The 18060-nt window shown below is 41.0% G+C and overlaps 1 protein-coding gene and 1 long non-coding RNA gene across 10 annotated transcripts in view; one reads left to right on the top strand and one right to left on the bottom strand.

The window, feature by feature from the left end:
* atrn (attractin) overlaps nucleotides 1-18060 on the bottom strand; it is a 252196-nt gene that overhangs the window by 174704 nt on the left and 59432 nt on the right. For all 8 annotated transcript variants that reach the window (XM_034674875.1, XM_034674877.1, XM_034674878.1 and 5 more), the window contains 3 exons: nucleotides 16903-16987; nucleotides 4180-4400; nucleotides 1071-1192 (listed from right to left, as the gene is read on the bottom strand). In XM_034674875.1, coding sequence (XP_034530766.1) covers nucleotides 1071-1192; nucleotides 4180-4400; nucleotides 16903-16987 — 428 coding nt within the window. The remainder of the gene's footprint in view (nucleotides 1-1070; nucleotides 1193-4179; nucleotides 4401-16902; nucleotides 16988-18060) is intronic.
* On the top strand, nucleotides 4455-7449 carry LOC117806151. Of its 2 annotated transcripts, none has more exons than XR_004629617.1 (3): nucleotides 4455-4469; nucleotides 6823-6989; nucleotides 7096-7449. It is a non-coding gene; the product is annotated as an uncharacterized LOC117806151 (long non-coding RNA). The 2 variants fall into 2 exon arrangements; XR_004629616.1 differs by lacking the exon at nucleotides 4455-4469 and adding an exon at nucleotides 6480-6494.

Genomic DNA, 18060 nt, shown 5'->3' with positions numbered 1-18060 from the left:
GCTATGTGGCTATGCTAATTAGTGCTAGCACTTATCCATGACAAATAAAAATCATCCACTAGATCTTCAAATCTGCAGACATGGGGAGTAAAACCGACCTTTGTGTTTATTAAGACAGCCTACAACTAGCATGCCTCCCTCCTAAGCTCCTTGTTAGCACACATTTGTGCAGGGAATGAAAAACGGAGGAGGGGATTCAGTATTATTTTATACAGTCTATGGGCTGAACAAGCTCCGAGCTCTGACTCCGTGACAGACCGGATATTGTTGTTACGTAACAAAAACATGGAAGTCTGAAACGGCTGGTTTCACACACATTTACAGAAAGGTGGAGAAATCAAAACAGGGGCAGAATGGATTATTTTCATTCTCGGGGGTTTGTAGACAGGGACACATATTTCAGGTAGAGAACCATTAAAAAGTCAATTTTGCATGATGTCACCTTTAAAAGCTTACATGGTCTGGTGCTCAGACACTTGAGAATTTTAAATCCCTACTTAAGACGCACCTCTTCGCACTGGCTTTAAATACCTATTGAGCGAGACATCATACATTTTATTTTGCTTGTATTTATTTTTGGCTTTTCTTGTGTTATTTAATGTGTTTTTAACACACATTCTTTTTTAATTACTATTTGTTTTTATTGATTGTGTTTTTTAAGCTTGTAAAGCACTTTGGCCAACTGTGGTTGTTTTTTAAATGTGCTATATAAATAAAGTTGACTTGACTATTCATGCACATGTTATAATAAGTCTTCTATTTCAGCTTCTATTAGAGGAATAAGTTACATCCTGGAGTTTACCTGGTGCACCCAAACATTTACATGAACACATTTTTCAGGACGGACTCATTCTACTACCGCTGGTAATCATTAGAGGTCCGACTTTTATAGCACTAAGTGCAGTGTTTGACAGTTTCAGAGAGAGGCTGGTGGTGATTCTGTGACTAATGTTCTGTAAACAGCAGCGAGGAGAGCTTTAACTGATAGTTGTGGACACAGCTGTGATGTGTCTGCAGGCTTGGAGTTAGCAGGGTTAGCTGCTGTCAGCTGAGGTCAGCTTTTTTCTCACCATGGCGGACGTGCAGTTGCTTCCCAGAGACACACACTGGCCCGTGCACCACTGGCAGCCGTTGGTGTTAGCCGTGCAACTGTAGCAGTCTGTGTACTGGTCACACCTCTCATTATCAGCATCTGCAACATTTGGAAGAACATGGATTATTATTCTGCTGAATAAAACACATTTTTGAGACAACAGAGAAGAGAAACTGAAGCTGACTGATGACGGCGTCTTGCTCTCTCTATTTGTCAGTCTCTGCTGTGAACCAGAGATCTTAAACATTCCTGGACATGCAGTATCTTCTGGGGAATCTGGGACAGAGAAACCGCCAGACAGCAGCAGCAGCAGAGAGAAGAAGAGGAAGCCTCTCTGGTATTAAATGTGCCTGAAAGGAAAGTCATCTGCAAACATTTCTGGAGACACTTCAGAAGAGAGCGAGCTTGTCGGGGAGACTCAGACATTTTTGTAAAGAATCACAAAAAAGCAAACAGAAGAGATTTGACGGCGGGGCGAGGAGAGACCTGGCTGAACTGTCCCTGATGATTACGTCTTCCTGTCCAATCAGACGCACACATACTAACACACATGAGCACAGACGCTCACATGAGGGCCGGTTAAACTGGGGCACTGTCATTTTGAGATGTGTTTATAGGGCACATTAAAACATGAGTAGCACACACACACACACACACAGACACACAGACAGGTTATTATTACACAAAGGCTGCTTTAAAAAGGATTAATCAGTGACTTCATCTAAAGACTATTTTTAACCGTCTGATCGCCTGAAGATATAAATTAAGCAATTTCTTTTTCCAAGAATCATCAGTTTTGAATCAGGTCACTGCATATAAGAGACAATATGATGAGTTAATATTTTAATTTGTATTATTTTATCACTTTTTAAAGTTGTTCTTGCAGAGAAATGTCTGAAAATGAGGAACAGGACAGGGTGTTAAAAGAAATATATGAGTAAAATCGATGTTTTCTGCCCTTCTTTCATTGTTTTTTCTCTCTCTCTCAACTTTAATGTATTTATTTATTCCATCCATCCATCCATTATTTTGACCGCTTATCCCGTTAGGGGTCACGAGGGGCTGGAGCCTATCTCAGCTGGCCTCGGGCGGAAGGCAGGGTACATCCCGGACAGGTCGCCAACCTATCACAGGGCTAACACAGAGAGACAGACAACCATTCATGCACACACTCACACCTACGGGCAATTTAGAGTGATTATTTATTTATTCATTTTGTATAATTTGTTTTGCTTGTTCCGTCTCTTACCTCCTCAGTTTTGAACTGACAACCTTCCAACTGCTCCAAGATCCATTACTACTATCATATTGCTATATATTATCATTATTCTTATCTTACAGCAGTCATCTGAATTTTGTTGAAATGCCTTCATTTCTCTACCAGTATGCTTTCTATTTGTTTTTCCACTGTTCCATGTCATGTGTTGTGCATAACTTTGTTAACTGTCCTCTTTGCACATTTGTCAGTCACAAAAATCACTAATAAAAAATAATAAAAGCATAAAAAGTAAAAAAAATGCTGCTGTCTTTGTGATGACATCAGAGTGATCTGCATTTAAAGCATCCTTAAACATATCCATAGTTTTTAGGTAGATTGAGTTTTAACTAAAATTCAGTCAGGACCCCTCTTGTGAAAGAGAATTAATTATTTGCACGCAATGAGTTATATTTGGCGGTATGGCTCTGTCCTGGGAGCTCCCTTCCCTTCCAGGTGCCTACGTGGAAGGGCAAAGCCTGAAATGGGGAGGGCACACCTCCCTATTTCGTGTGCATACATGAAAAGTCAAACCATCAATGTATTTACAGTGTTTTTGTCCACCTTAATTATCTGACGTGCGTCTTGGTGCATCATTGAAGGGAGGGGCTTTGTGAAGGCAGATGTTTCCTGTTTGAATCTTCATGTTGCTCACTGCTGCTTTAACTATTTCACACAGTGTGTAATACACTATGACTGTCAGAATAACAGCAGCTGTGGGGACATGATAACAAATACCCACTGTCAATTAATTAGCTTTGAACTTCTATTAATTTATCCATCCGAGAAAACAACATCATCCGTGATTGATTAATTAGTCTGCTCTCGGTCCCCCATCCCTCCTGTCACTGTCACGTCTGCAAACAAACTCTCACACACACACACACACACACACACACACACACACACACACACACACATACAGGGATGTGCTCAGGTACTTTAAAATCTTGGATTGACGTCAGACCTTTTTAGTTTAATATCGAAGAGCCTTTCCTGATTTCATCTGAACATTATTTTATTTTACTTGATTTTACTAATTAATAAATAGATACTTAATTTCCTTCCTTTAGAATTATTTTAAAGGATTTTTATGTATTTTTAAAGATGGTTTATTTCTTTATCTTGCCTTGTGTGATTTTATGAACTGCTTGTTTTATTTTGCTGCCCATAAATACAATTCTTCTTCTTTTTACATTTTTTTTTTAACTGTTTTTAAACTTGTAAAAAATGTCTGTGTCAGAAAATAGTAAAGTCATAATTTGTATGCTGTAAGTCTTCCTAAAATGCTCCTCACATTATGAATAAATTATATTAATTGCAACTAATTACTTACAGAACTTTAATTAATTAATTAAATCAATTTTTATGGCCTTTTTGCACTCTTAAATTCTCATATTTAAATAGTTTTGTTCCTAAATTGTTGAAAAATACTTCTAAAAAATATAGATATTTTAAGGTGACAGAGAAATGTGCATATATCAGTTTCTGAATTACCTTTGACAAACTTTTAACAACTCCTCACATGGAGCTGGTGGATATTTAGCATTTGTGTTGGTTGACTGGCATTAACTTTAACAAACATTAACAGAAGAGCCTCTAGACAGCTGATAAAGATGCATGAAGCCTTTGTTTTCTACTTTTCAGAACACACATTAACTCTTAATCTGTTTAACACATTATTGTGTACAGGGAGAAAAACAAAGTCTCTTTATGTGAGCTGATATTATTATTACAAAGACTGAAGTTTTGCAGACACTTGAGAAAAAGCAGCAGAATCTAAAATCACTTGGGATTAGATTCAGGATTCGGTGCTGTTGTTGTCACCTACATGATCGAGTGTTACAGGATGCCGGTATCTGGTGCTCAGTCCCGTTGGTGGTGCTCTGCCAGGGCAGGCAGCTCCCCTGGGTGCTGTTCCAGACGCAGTGGATCCCCGGCCAGGCCTGGCTGCAGGACGCCGGACTGGAGAAGGCCAAGCAGCTGGGCGAGGTGTACATGAGGACGTCACTGAGCAGCAGGCTGTTGAAGCCGCCAAACACGTACATCACACTGCAGGAGGAGAGAGGAAAGAAGATGTAAGAAGACTACGTGGGATGAAAGCAGGGAAGGATTCAGGAGGTAAGAGGGGGATGATTTCTGTCTCAGAATCCTCCAAAGTTTCAACCTTTTGTGCACAGTGAAAGCCAAAGAAGCTTAGTCCGAGTGCTCTTTTTCTTCTCTGGGCTTCGACCCACCTCACACTTCTGCTAAATCCTCAACAAGCCCTCTCCCCCTGTACGGACGGACCTGACAGGCCCCCTGCTGAGTGTGTGTGGGTTTGGCTCGTGGTGGTTTAGGGCATTACTGCACATCTTTCTCCTCTGGCCTCTGTTCAGCTGCTGGGATTAGTGTGTCTGGGCGTGTGTGTGTGTGTGCGTGTCTGTGTGTGGTGTAGAGTCTGAGCAGGGTGGATTGGGTAATTTGCACCAGTCTGATCATAAGTCCCCTCAAATCAAATGAGGGCACACTTCACACGGTTCACGCAGGAGATCTGGGTGAGAGTACGGATCATGAGGAGAAGAAGGAGGACATTTACTGGGTTCAATCTCATCAGAAAATAAATGCTTGTTCTTACTTTCCTTTAATTATTCCATGTTTGGATTCACACATCTTTGATATTTTGCCTCTCCTTTAATTCAAAGTAGTGCAGGAAACTCTGTCTGTGGTGCATGGTGCATTAAAGCCTTACTTTAAAGACCCTAGAGGATATTGTTCTTGGAGAAACAACAGACACATCGCCCTGTATGAACATGCCTGAACAGTAACCATGGGGACTGTGTTTTTAAATTATGTAAGGAAAATTATTGTTGATTTAAGTTTTTAACAAGGTTACCTAACATTGGCCACCTTTTCATGACTAATGGTAATTGCTGATGTTGCATTTTTTTTAACATTTGTTTTAATGTATGTTTTTTGTTTTATTATCATTATTATGATTTTTATTATTCTTATTCTTATTATTATCATTATGGCCTTACATTTATTTTATTTTTTATTATTTTTATTTTATTATCAGGATTATCATTACTAGTAGTATTATTGCCATTATAATTATTTGTATTCATGTTATTTTATAATTATAATAATAATACTAATAATAATAATAATAATTAGGGCCTTCGTTAGAATGTATTTTAATTTATATTTGTATTATCATGATAATCATTAATGGTAGTATTATTGCCATTATTATTATTGCTTTTTTTGTATTAGTATTATTAATTGTATCATTATCATTGTTATTATTATCCATCCATCCATTATCTTGACCGCTTGTCCCGTTTGGGGTCACGGGGGGCTGGAGCCTAAAGGCTGATTTATACTTCTGCGTTGAATCAACGGCGTACCCTACGCCGGGGGTCCGCGTAGCTCCCGTACCTACGCAGAGGCCTACGCACGTAGCTGACGTGCACCTCCTCCAAAATGTAACTACGCGTAGAGCCGACGCGGACCGCAAGCTCTGTGATTGGTCCGCTCGACAGCTTTGTCTTTCCCACATTCACAGCACTTCCGGGATCCCGGACATCGGCCACACATCGGCCGTGTATTTCATCTCCTCCTCTCTATTCTTCATGTAATCATGTCTGTATGATAAACAGCAACATGTATCAGCTGTAGATTAACAGAACACGCTCTGAATCGATGTGGAAAAGTAAACAGAGATCGTAGCGGGACCGGAAGCAGGCGACCGGCTATCAGAGAGACCACACTGCCCTCAAGCGTTTCGGAGGAGAATTGCTGCGCGACACGGACACACCGACGCACAAGTATGTGGGGCTCATGTCTGCGTCAGCCCCTGCTGCGTAGGGGAGACGCAGAAGTATAAATCAGCCTTAACCCAGCTGGCTTCGGGCGGAAGGCAGAGTACATCCTGGACAGGTCGCCAACCTATCACAGGGCTAACACAGAGAGACAGAGGAGCATTCATGCACACACTCACACCTACGGGCAATTTAGAGTGATCAATCAACCTGAGCATGTTTTTGGATTGTGGGAGGAAGCCGGAGTACCCGGAGAGAACCCACGCACGCACGGGGAGAACATGCAAACTCCACACAGAAAGGCACCCGCCCGGCCGGGGATTCGAACCAGGAACCTTTAGCTGTGAGGCAACAGCGCTACCCACTGAACCACCGTGCAGCCTTGTTGTTATTGTTGTTGTTGTTGTTGTTGTTGTTATTGTGAATTTTAATTATGAGTTATAATCTGAGTATCATTAAGTTACTGTTACTGTTAATTACTTGCTTACTTTAGTTCATTTAAAATAAGTAGAGTCTAATTCATATAATATGAAGCACATTTATAGTAGATTTTAGATTAGCTAAATTAAGTCCCGTTTAATTTTAGTTAATGAAAGTCATCTTTAGTTGTGATGTGGAATTTATCTTAATCTTTAGTTGTGTTAATTTGTGTTCCTCTGTTCTTCCTTTAGCTCACTTCCTCCCCTCTTTGTTCCTCCTCACTGATTGGCTGCTGTCTGCACTCGTTGTCACTCCTCGTTAGCCTGATTGAAGTCACCTGATCACACTACATTTAAAGACTGCTCTCCCTCAGGCTCACTCTTTTTTGACCTTCACACGGAGCAGCAGGTCAGTGATGGTGAGGTGAATTCTCTTCTTTTAGTTCTCATTTTGTCCATATTATTAGTTTATTCTAGTTTACCCATTATTTGGTTATTGATCTAAGAGTGTTCCTTGTCTTACAGATCAGTGATGCATCCTGAAGACATATTAAGAGAGAAACTGGCTGCATCCTGACCTGATGATGAAAGTTAACCTGTACATTTGAACCTCATGCTCAACACTTTGTGACTTCTCTCTACCATCTCTTCTTAAATATGCAGGGCTTTCTCAGGCCTCACCTGTGGCTACTTCTTTGAGAAGAAATAAGCTGGCTGATCACATGTGGGCACATCCTTATAACAACATTCTGAACTGTTCGATATTTCAGCTCCAGTTTGGTTTGATACAGATTCATCATGTGCTAAATTGATTTTGTTTTTAATAGTGTTTGAATGGCATCCTTTATTCCTGAATGTGAATAAAATATTTCATGACTGTTTCGGGTATTTCCTGCAAAATAGACCCAACAAAACTCAACATGGGTTTGGTAACACTTGTAAATGGAAGTGGCGACACCAACAAGGCTCCAGAAATACTCTGAATGAGTGCACACAGAGTCTTTGAGGAGTTGTAAATCACTACTTTGACATATTTCCTTCTGTGAACAGTCCCCTCTGGACATAAAGGCCACTATGACAGATGTTTATAAGACTTCTATGGTACCAACAAATGTACAAAATAGTTGTGGCATGTACTCTATTGTGTACTGATTTTTCTCAGGGGTGTGCAGGACAGATTGAGTTACAATCTAGGAGTAATGTTGAGCTTCTACTGATTAACTAGTGAATAATTCCTTTGCTTAACTGTCACGATGACTAATTTGAGTAACTGCTGACCTGAAACAACCAACATATTCCTCAACATGTATAACACAAAGAAATATAAAACCGCAATGTACCAAGGGAGTAATGTGTAAGTACATGGGGTTTATAAATAGAGGAGAATTAGAAGTCTGTGAGGAAAGTAGGAGAAATTCAAAAAATGAGGTCTGTTCTGGAGTTTAAGGGGGTTCTGGCAGAGGAAGCGGACTTCTCTCTGCTTCAGTTTGAGGTCTAGACTGGGAGGGTTGCTTTCAGGGTTTTGTAGCCGGATCTGAGGTTGAGTGTAGAGACACACTGGGCAAGAGTAACCCTCACGAATCTGCTGCAATCCTGGTTCTGCTCGCGGCCACGGCTCTGTGCTACACTCTCTGCTCCCTGCAAGTCAGCTCTCTTCAGGGGTCTTATCAATGGAGGCAGGGATGCCCCAAAAAGTAACTTTTTAAAAATCTAGATGTGTTAAATGAAATAAGAAATGTTGCAGCTTCGCCTTGAGTGCCCTGATAGTGAGAAAGACTTAAACAGGGTTGTAGTAAGAGATGTCTTGCTGTATACGTCGACTAATTCTACATTTTAAAATGTTTCTTGTGCATCTCCTCAACAAAGACCCGTAAAAGAATCCAAAAGCTAAATTCGGTCCTGCGCTCGGTGATTGTGTCGAATCAGAATGTGATCAATGAACTTCTAATTGCATGAACAAACCTCTAATAGCTCCAGAGGAACAGGAGTCATCAGAGAGGATTGACTCAAGCAGGGCCGGTGTGATTCATGTTAATATTTGATGCGGTCTCTACGACAGCGTGTAAAACCTAATATGGATCTCGGAGTCTTGCTCCGCTGGCGGCGCAGATAATACGAACAGATGAGTCATCCCTTCTGATCGCTACACCTCCCGCATCACAATCTATTCACGCCAAAGACTAATAATGAAATGTCATGTATGAACGCACAGAGGATTATTTCCTGAGGTAACAGGTTACATTTTTTAGACTGTCACTATCGGCTGTAATTGGGTCTAAGTGTCCCAGAGATGCTGCAGAGTTTATCGTACGATGAGCGAAGGTAAGATGTTGTCTCGTGGATTTAGCAGAGCTTGAATAATGGAAAAAAATCACATTTTGGAGCAAGTTAAGTTAAATGAATAGGGATCAATCAATCAATCTTTATTTATAAAGTGCCAAATCACAACAAATGTCATCCTCAGACTCTTTCCAAACAGAGCAGGTCTAGACCGTACTCTATGTTCTATTATTAACAAAGACCCAACATCAAGACCGGATCAGATCCAGTCCCATCTTACAGACAGGACTCAGTCTGATCTCATCTTAATCCACCATGAGCAGAGCACTTTGCAGCATTTAGCAAGTTACAGTGGCAAGGACAAACTTCCTTTAACAGGCAGAAACCTGCAGCAGGACCAGACTCATGTTAGACACACATCTGCTGAGACCGTGTTGGAGAGAGGGATAGAGGGAGATGAAGAGAGAGAGAGATGATAGTGGGGAGATGGATAGTAGTAGTTGTAGGATCTGGAGTCTGGCACGTCCACAGCAGCAGAGATCCAGAGGAACCTACGAGACAAAGGAGCTCAGGGACTCTAGAAAGGTCTAAGAAAAGAGAAAAGAGAGGGAGACCAGAAGAAAGAAAAAGGGGAGAATAAATGGTGAAGGAATGACAGAAGGAAAGGACGGGATGAGAAAAGGAGACCTGAAGGATGAAGAAACATGGAAAGAAAGAAAGAAAGAAAGAAAGAAAGAAAGGAAGGAAGGAAGGAAGAAAGGAAAAATGAATAAAAGCGAAAGGACGGAATAAAAGGAAAATTGAATGAAAGAAAGCAAAAATTAAGAAGGAATAAAAAGGAAAAAGAGAAAGAAGTAAAGAAAGCAAGAAAGAAAAGAAAGGAGAGAAAGCAAGAAAAATGGAATGAAAGAAAGAATGAAGAAAGTAAGAAGGAATAAAAAAGAGAAAGAAGTACAGAAAGGACAAAAAGTACAGAAAGGACAGACAGACAGACAGACAGAAAGAAAGAAAGAAAGAAAGAAAGAAAGAAAGAAAGAAAGAAAGAAAGAAAGAAAGAAAGAAAGAAAGAAAGAAAGAAAGAAAGAAAAACGGACCCAAAAAAGGAATGTACAGCAGAGATCCAGAGGAACCTACGAGACAAGAGAGCTCACCGAGCAGAGCACTTTGCAGCATTTAGCAAGTTACAGTGGCAAGGACAAACTTCCTTTAACAGGCAGAAACCTCCAGCAGGACCAGACTCATGTTAGACACACATCTGCTGAGACCGAGTTGGAGAGAGGGATAGAGGGAGAGGATTGAAGGACCAAAGTTAAAATCTTTCTTTCAGTTTTCTGCAGTTTTTGAGAAAGACTTGTGCAATCATCAGGGATCATTTGCACACTTGAATTCCATCAAAGGGGTCTGCTATGAGAGTCTGTAACAAAATGATGTGGGAGGTAAAATTAGTTTTTAAATTACCAAAACTGATCATCCATATCCTGATATTTAATTCGATATAGTAAGGGTTATAATTTAAGCAAAGATTCAAATTATAAGAAACTGTCTGCCTTCATCTTCAGTAGATATTTGTCTCTGATTCACCCTCCAAATAAAGGTTGAAAAGTAGCAAATGTAGAACTATAAGTCATTAAATAGGAGTGAAATTAAATGATGCATGACAAAAACCAAACTCCTTTAAATTTCTTTTTACCTGGTTTGAAAGACAAGAAGCAAGAAGACAATTTTTAACCCCCAGGGTAGCTAATTTTCTCTGATTGTTTCAAACACACATTGTAATAAGATGATGGCCGACACAGCTGCTCCCTAATAGTGAAGCCAGAAGTTAAACAGCTCCCCCTGGTGGCTGGCTAGAAAATCAAACTACACATCAAATACATTTTTCTGAAGCGTGTTTTGTGTTGTATCAGTTAGTTGTCATCATGCTGATTTATTATAAAGAGTAGATGTTTGACTAAAGCACCGCCAAATGAGAGGAGGTTGAGGTCAGCTGATAGAGAGGATGATGTATCTGTATGAATCAGTGCAGCTTGAGTTGAAGCCTGCAGGCTGTGCATTTGTTTGGCAGTGTTTTTGCTTCACTTTTTAACCATGGGGCGGCAGTAGCTCAGCCCATAGGGACTTGGCTTGGGAACCAAAGGGTCGCTGGTTCGAGTCCCAGTATGGATGAAGTTTGGCAAGTGGACTGGTCGCTGGAGAGGGGTTGGTTCACTTGCCTGGGCACTGCCTAGGGGCCCTTGAGCAAGGCACTGGACCCCCAACTGCTTGGGGTGCGCTGGTTGATGGCAGCATCCTCACTCTGACATCTCTCCCTAAGTGCATGTGTGTGTGCATTGTATGTATATACCAAAAACTGTGCGTGTAACACAAGTGAAAAAATTGAATTTCCCTCTGGGGATTAATAAAGTACTTTCTTCTGCTTCTTGGATGGAAGCATGTCGTCCATGTTTACACACAGTCAGTGGTTCAAAGGATGACAATGTTTACTTTGGAGACTGGATGGCAAAAGAACCCCATCATATTCATTTCTCTCTTTGAATGCACACACTAAGTGGCTGCTAATAGTTTCCTAGAAGGACTCAAGGGTGGTGAAACCTTTGTGGCATTAAAGGAAGGAGTGACTCAGTGTGCTGTCTCCTCTCTGACTCGTCTCTGACTTCAGTTAAAGAGCTTCATCGAAGTTCCAATGGCACTGATGTGTTGTTTACCTCTCTTCAAACGAAGTGAAATAGATGAGAGGGTTTGATCCCACGAAACATTTGAATTTTCTGATCTTTGAAAATTCCTCCTGTGTGAAATTCTGTAGTTAACGCTTGGGATAAAAAAAAAAACAGCTCAGTTCTCAGCTTTGAGGTTTTTCTGCACGACGAGGCTTAAATTTAAAACTTCAGACAACCACAATGAGCCTTTCATTTTTCACACTAAAATAGTGGATATCTGAAGTTTAACATATATTCCCCATTCAAAAAAGCCTCCTCTGAGTGTGTGCAGTTTGCATATCGCTCTTACCGCTAACATGCTGCAAGTGCACAGAGATGTGATCATGAATAAAAGAACCATGGAAGGTAATTTCCCTTCAGAGCCGCTGTAAAATCCTTTAATGTGAAACTTTGGGCGGTTGCATGTGAAAAGGTCGTTCCCGGGCGCATATTTCTGTCAGATGAAGACGCATATAGAACATGTTTGCTTGCATTAATTATTCAACTTTAACATGCCTGTGAATGCCACGGGAGCATAATTAAACATGTGTGGAACTCAGTGGAAATAAAATCTGTCACTGTGGTTTGAATAAAAAAGGTTATGCAGATAAATCAGGTTTCAGCAGGGAGCATCAGAACATACAGTATCTCATAAAGTGAGTACACCCCTCACATTTCTTCTTAAGATGATGCACAAGAAACCTGATAACAATCTGCTTAAGACAGCAGACTAAGGACATAGATTACTGGAACCATGTCTTGTGGTCTAATGAGACCAAGATAGACTTATTTGGTTCAGATGATGTCAAGCGTGTGTGGCGGCAACCAGGTGAGGAGTACAAAGACAAGTGTGTGTTGCCTACAGTCGAGCATGGTGGTGGGAGTGTCATGGTCTGGGGCTGCATGAGTGCTTCCGGCACACAGTTCATTGAGGGAACAATGAATGCCAACATGTACTGTGACATACTGAAGCAGAGCATGATCCCCTCCCTTCTGAAACTGGGCCACAGGGCAGTACTCCAACATGATAACGACCCCAAACACACCTTCAAGACGGCCACTGCATTGCTAAAGAAGCTGAGGGTGAAGGTGATGGAGTGGCCAAGGACATGGATTACTGGAACCATGTCTTGTGGTCTGATGAGACCAAGATAAACTTATTTGGTTCAGATGGTGTCAAGCGTGTGTGGCGGCAACCAGGTGAGGAGTACAAAGACAAGTGTGTCTTGCCTACAGTCAAGCATGGTGGTGAGAGTGTCATGGTCTGGGGCTGCATGAGTGCTGCCGGCACTGGGGAGCTACAGTTCATTGAGGGAACCATGAATGCCAACATGTACTGTGACATACTGAAGCAGAGCATGATCCCCTCCCTTCAGAAACTGGGCCGAAGGGCAGAACTCCAACATGATAACGACCCCAAACACACCTCCAAGACGGCCCCTGCCTTGCTAAAGAAGCTGAGGGTGAAGGTGATGGAGTGGCCAAGGACATGGATTACTGGAACCATGTCTTGTGGTCTGATGAGACCAAGATAAACTTATTTGGTTCAGATGGTGTCAAGTGTGTGTGGTGGCAACCAGGTGAGGAGTACAAAGACAAGTGTGTGGTGGTGGTGGGAGTGTCATGGTCTGGGGCTGCATGAGTGCTGCCGGCACTGGGGAGCTACAGTTCATTGAGGGAACCACGAATGCCAACATGTACTGTGACATACTGAAGCAGAGCATGATCCCCTCCCTTCTGAAACTGGGCCACAGGGCAGTACTCCAACATGATAACGACCCCAAACACACCTCCAAGACGGCCACTGCCTTGCTAAAGAAGCTGAGGGTGAAGGTGATGGAGTGGCCAAGCATGTCTCCAGACCTAAACCCTATCAAGCATCTGTGGGGCATCCTCTAACGGAAGGTGGAGGAGCGCAAGGTCTCTAAAATCCACCACCTCCGTGATGTCATCACAGAGGAGTGGAAGAGGACTCCAGTGGCAACCTGTGAAGCTCTGGTGAACTCCATGCCTAAGAGGGTTCAGGCAGTGCTGGAAAATAATGGTGGCCACAGAAAATATTAAGACTTTGGGCCCAATTTGGACATATTCACTTAGGGAGAAAAGGAGACATGAAGGATGAAGAAACATAGAAAGAAAGAAAGAAAGAAAGGAAAAAAGAATAAAAGCGAAAGGAGGGAATGAAAGGAAAATTGAATGAAAGAAAGAAAAAAGAAGGAATAAAAAAAAGAAGTAAGAAAGCAAGAAAGAAAAGAAAGAAAGACAGAAAGAAAGAAAGAAAAAAGAAAGAAGGAAGGAAAGAAAGAAGGACACAAGAAAGGAAGAAAGAAAGAAAGAGAAAGAAAGAAAGAAAGAAAGAAAGAAAGAAAGAGAAAGAAAGAAAGAAAGAAAGAAAGAAAGAAAGAAAGAAAGAAAGAAAGAAAAAAGTAAAGAAAGAAAGAAAGAAAGAATAACAGACCCAAAAAAGGAATCTACGGCAGAGATCCAGAGGAACCTACAGGACAAGGGAGCTCAGGGACTCTAAGAAAAGAGGTCTAAGAAAAGAGAAAAGAGAGGGAGAGGAGAAGAAAGAAAAAGGGGAGAATAAATGGTGAAGGAATGACAGAAGGAAAGGACAGGATGAGAAAAGGAGACATGAAGGATGAAGAGACATGGAAAGAAAGAAGGAAGGAAAAATAATAATGAATAATGAATAAAAGCGAAAGGAAAATGGAATGAAAGAAAGAAAAAATTAAGAAGGAATAAAAAAGAAAAAAGAGAAAGAAGTAAAGACAGCAAGCATCTGTGGGGCATCCTCAACTGGAAGGTGGAGGAGCGCAAGGTCTCTAACATCCACCACCTCCGTGATGTCATCACAGAGGAGTGGAAGAGGACTCCAGTGGCAACCTGTGAAGCTCTGGTGAACTCCATGCCTAAGAGGGTTCAGGCAGTGCTGGAAAATAATGGTGGCCACAGAAAATATTGACACTTTGGGCCCAATGTGGACATTTTCACTTAGGGGTGTACTCACTTTAGTTGTCGGTGGTTTAGACATTAATGGCTGTGTGTTGAGTTACTTTGAGGGGACAGTAAATTTACACTGTTGAACAAGCTGTACACTGATTACTTTACATTGTGTCAAAGTGTCATCACTTCAGAGTTGTCCCATGAGAAGATATAATTAAATATGTGCAGAAATGTGGAGGTGAACTCACTTTTGTGAGATACTATATGTACGCTGCAGGAGTGGTATCTCTCTCTCCAGTGTTTTAGACAGATACTGCATATAAAGTAAGAAGTGGTGTAAAGTATAACACACATAATGGCACTACAGAGGTATATAATGCCGTTCCTTTGGAAGATATTCCCTCATTTGATGTTTTGATGGCGCTGCAGGAGAGTACTCATGTCTGTCGTTCTCCCCGTGTTCGGCGCGGTTCAGACTCTGGGACTGCGAAAGGCCACAGCATATGATTCATATAATCTTCAAACTCATCACACTACCCAGCGACCTGCTGCACCCCGTCTGGAAGCATCTGCACATTATATCTACTCCTTCATTCACATTCTCCCCTGAATCTGTCACCTTCTTCATATATCGACAGATCTCTCTCTGCTTTTCTTTCTTTATGTGAATATCTGGACTGATTGTTGTCAGAGTTCAGAGTCTGTACTTATTTTACAGACACACTTTGTGTCTAAATACAAACAGCGTCCTGCTCGGCTGTAAACAACAACTTACCTGGGTTTCTTCATTTCATTTCTGGTTCTCATTTGAAGCTTTTTCCTCTCACTTTGCTGCTTCGCTCTTTCTGTCAGACTTTCTTTATTCCTGACATCTTCATGCTCATGCAAAGTGTCCTGGTAATATAGTTCTATTCAGTGAGTTAGATTGGTTGCAGCAATCTAACTTATTTGTTGTAGAAAAGGTTGCTGCATGAAACCAAAGTATGCAATTTTAGTGGTTTTTGAACAGACGGGCATCGAGAAGATGAGGAATTAGAAATACAGGAACAACCAGGATTTAGTCCAGTGGTGTCCAAACTTTTTTCAAAGAGGGCCACATATGATGATGTTGTCAGAATACCTCAGGGCCAGTGGCTCCTACTGAGACTTAGGAATCGTATATATGAAAGATCTATTTAATTACAATTATTTTACATTTGTTCTCAATAAATCAGTAACTAGGAAGTCCTCAGTTCTCCATAAGCCATGTACACATGATCAAACGTTCTTCTTCTGGAGGAGAATGTTTTTCATTCGGGTCAGGCAATGTGGGGAAAATACTGTCTCATTATTTTTCCATGGCAGGATCACGATCTGGATTTCATCACACTTCTTTTTCATGTTGTTTTTAAGACTTTTCTGACCAGCAGACAACAATTTTAAGAACTAAATAATTCTTGTCCTGCATTCTGAACAATTTTTTTGCACCAAATTTAGCCTTTTCTGCACATTTTCATAATTTTGATCTTGTCTTGTGTCCTCTTTTGTGTCTTCTGAACTTTTAGTGTTCATCAAGAACATTTTCACAAAACCTCTCAACTTTAAGAGTTCTTGTGTTTCTTCTTTATTGCCGTCTTGCAGAATATCCAGAGCTTTGGCTTTATAAAAGTAGTCCATATGAAGGTTTTTGAGACGTTTCTGGATTGACTTTAGTTTTGTTTGTGCGCTTGAAAGAAACTGCAAATGCACACATGATTCTGGAGGTGATTAATATCTGTGCTATAAATAACACAATTTAAGATGGAAGCTTGGGGGCCATAATTTAATGGACCGTGGGCCGCGATTGGCCCCCGGGCCTTACTTTGGACATGCCTGATTTAGTCATTAATGTGATGAAAGATCCAATGACATGTTTGTGTTCATGTCTCTGAGAATGTTTCCTCTATATCTAGAGCTGGGCGATATTGAAAATGATGTTATCAAGCTGGTGAGAAACAGTATTTCGTTTCAAATACGAAAGGAAAAGCCAAAAAATTAATCTTAGAAATCAGTTGATATCGATAGTTATCATGAAAAATATCAAATTATTATTTCATTTAAATTTAAAGGCAAGTTTTTGGTCCTGAGTGAATGTTTAAGCCCCGCCTACCTCTCACCCTGCGACATGATTGGCTGTTCAATGCCGTCTTCTTCTTCTGTCTAATGTTAAGTGGTAACTAGTGTTTAAGGCTCATTAGCGCCCCCCTTTCCAGTGGTTGAGAGATGCAATCATAGATTTATTTATATCAAATTTTTATCAAACATTTGTCATATTTATATTGAGAAAAATGACATCACGGTAACTGTTATGGATTTATCTCCCAGCTCTATCTATACCATCCATAAAGCTTCTCTGCTGCTGCTGTGAGTGAGGTGTTGCGTGAATGATCACCTGTCACTGAAGACGGCCGAGTGTCCGAAGCGATTGACGTCATGGTAGAGGTCCGGTCGAGGCAGCACGGTCCACTCATCACACGCTGGAAAGAGAAGAAGAGGACACCCAGAGGTCACACAGCTGACCCCACATATTAAATCACACATGTCTTCAGCTGGTGCAAATTCAGCTGACATGCCATGGGCGGTTAGCGAGACCTTTGACAGCTCCTGACCCCGTGTCAATCAATGAGCCAGTCAGCAGAGTCCTTGACCGAGACGCTGAGAGCCTGACGGGTACAGGAGCGACAATAAGGGAACGGAAATGTATCCAGGCATGTGTGTGTGTCTGCAACCCTTTCAGTGCTGTGACCCCTTAACAGAAAATCACATCTGTCTGTGACCCCCTGAGAGCTTTAGGTCTTCATGTGGATGTGATGTGGGTTCTAAACTTATCTGACAAAGTTCTTTAGTTTCAATATTTCTTGTGCATTAAAAAAACTTCATGGAAGTAACAAGTAATTCAAAGAACAATGCAAACAGGAGAAAGACAGGAAGGCTGCACAATGATTCTACATCCTGGCAACTTCTTTGTTATCGCATTTGCATGAATCACACTGAAAAATACTGAATTTATGGCAACAAATAAAATAAAATGAACAACGCCTCCTCAGACAGTGTGTTTACATTCAGCCTGTTGGATGGAGGCCGGGTTATAATGGACACGCTTTCATTTTGATGCATTCAGATGAAGCTCCAGTTTTCTCTCTCGTTGATTGGAGCCAATTTAGTGATTAAAAAAAGACAATGGATTTATTTTGCATTTTAGAGGGACGTGCTGCAGATTCAGTTATTGTAAAAAACAACAACATAGGTGTAAAAAATGAGAGTTATGTCTTATATGTACACTCTGAAATTTGTTTATTTATGCTACTTCATATCATTTTTGAATTATTGAACCATATAAACACATTTAACATTTATTTTAAATCGTGTGAGACTGAAAAGTCAATAAGAAACAGTGTTTTCTCTTGTTAGTTGAATTATCTTTGACAGGCTTCAGAAAACCAAACCAGGGGCACCGTTGGCCTAGCGGTCTAAGCGTGCGCCCCATGTACAGAGGCCACAGCCCTCGTCGCAGGTTCAATTCCAGCCTTTACTGCATGTCCTCCCCAAC

The sequence above is a fragment of the Notolabrus celidotus genome, chromosome 22 (genome assembly GCF_009762535.1).
Source record: "Notolabrus celidotus isolate fNotCel1 chromosome 22, fNotCel1.pri, whole genome shotgun sequence".
Classification (NCBI taxonomy): domain Eukaryota; kingdom Metazoa; phylum Chordata; class Actinopteri; order Labriformes; family Labridae; genus Notolabrus; species Notolabrus celidotus.
This window is presented reverse-complemented; position numbering and strand designations above follow the sequence as displayed.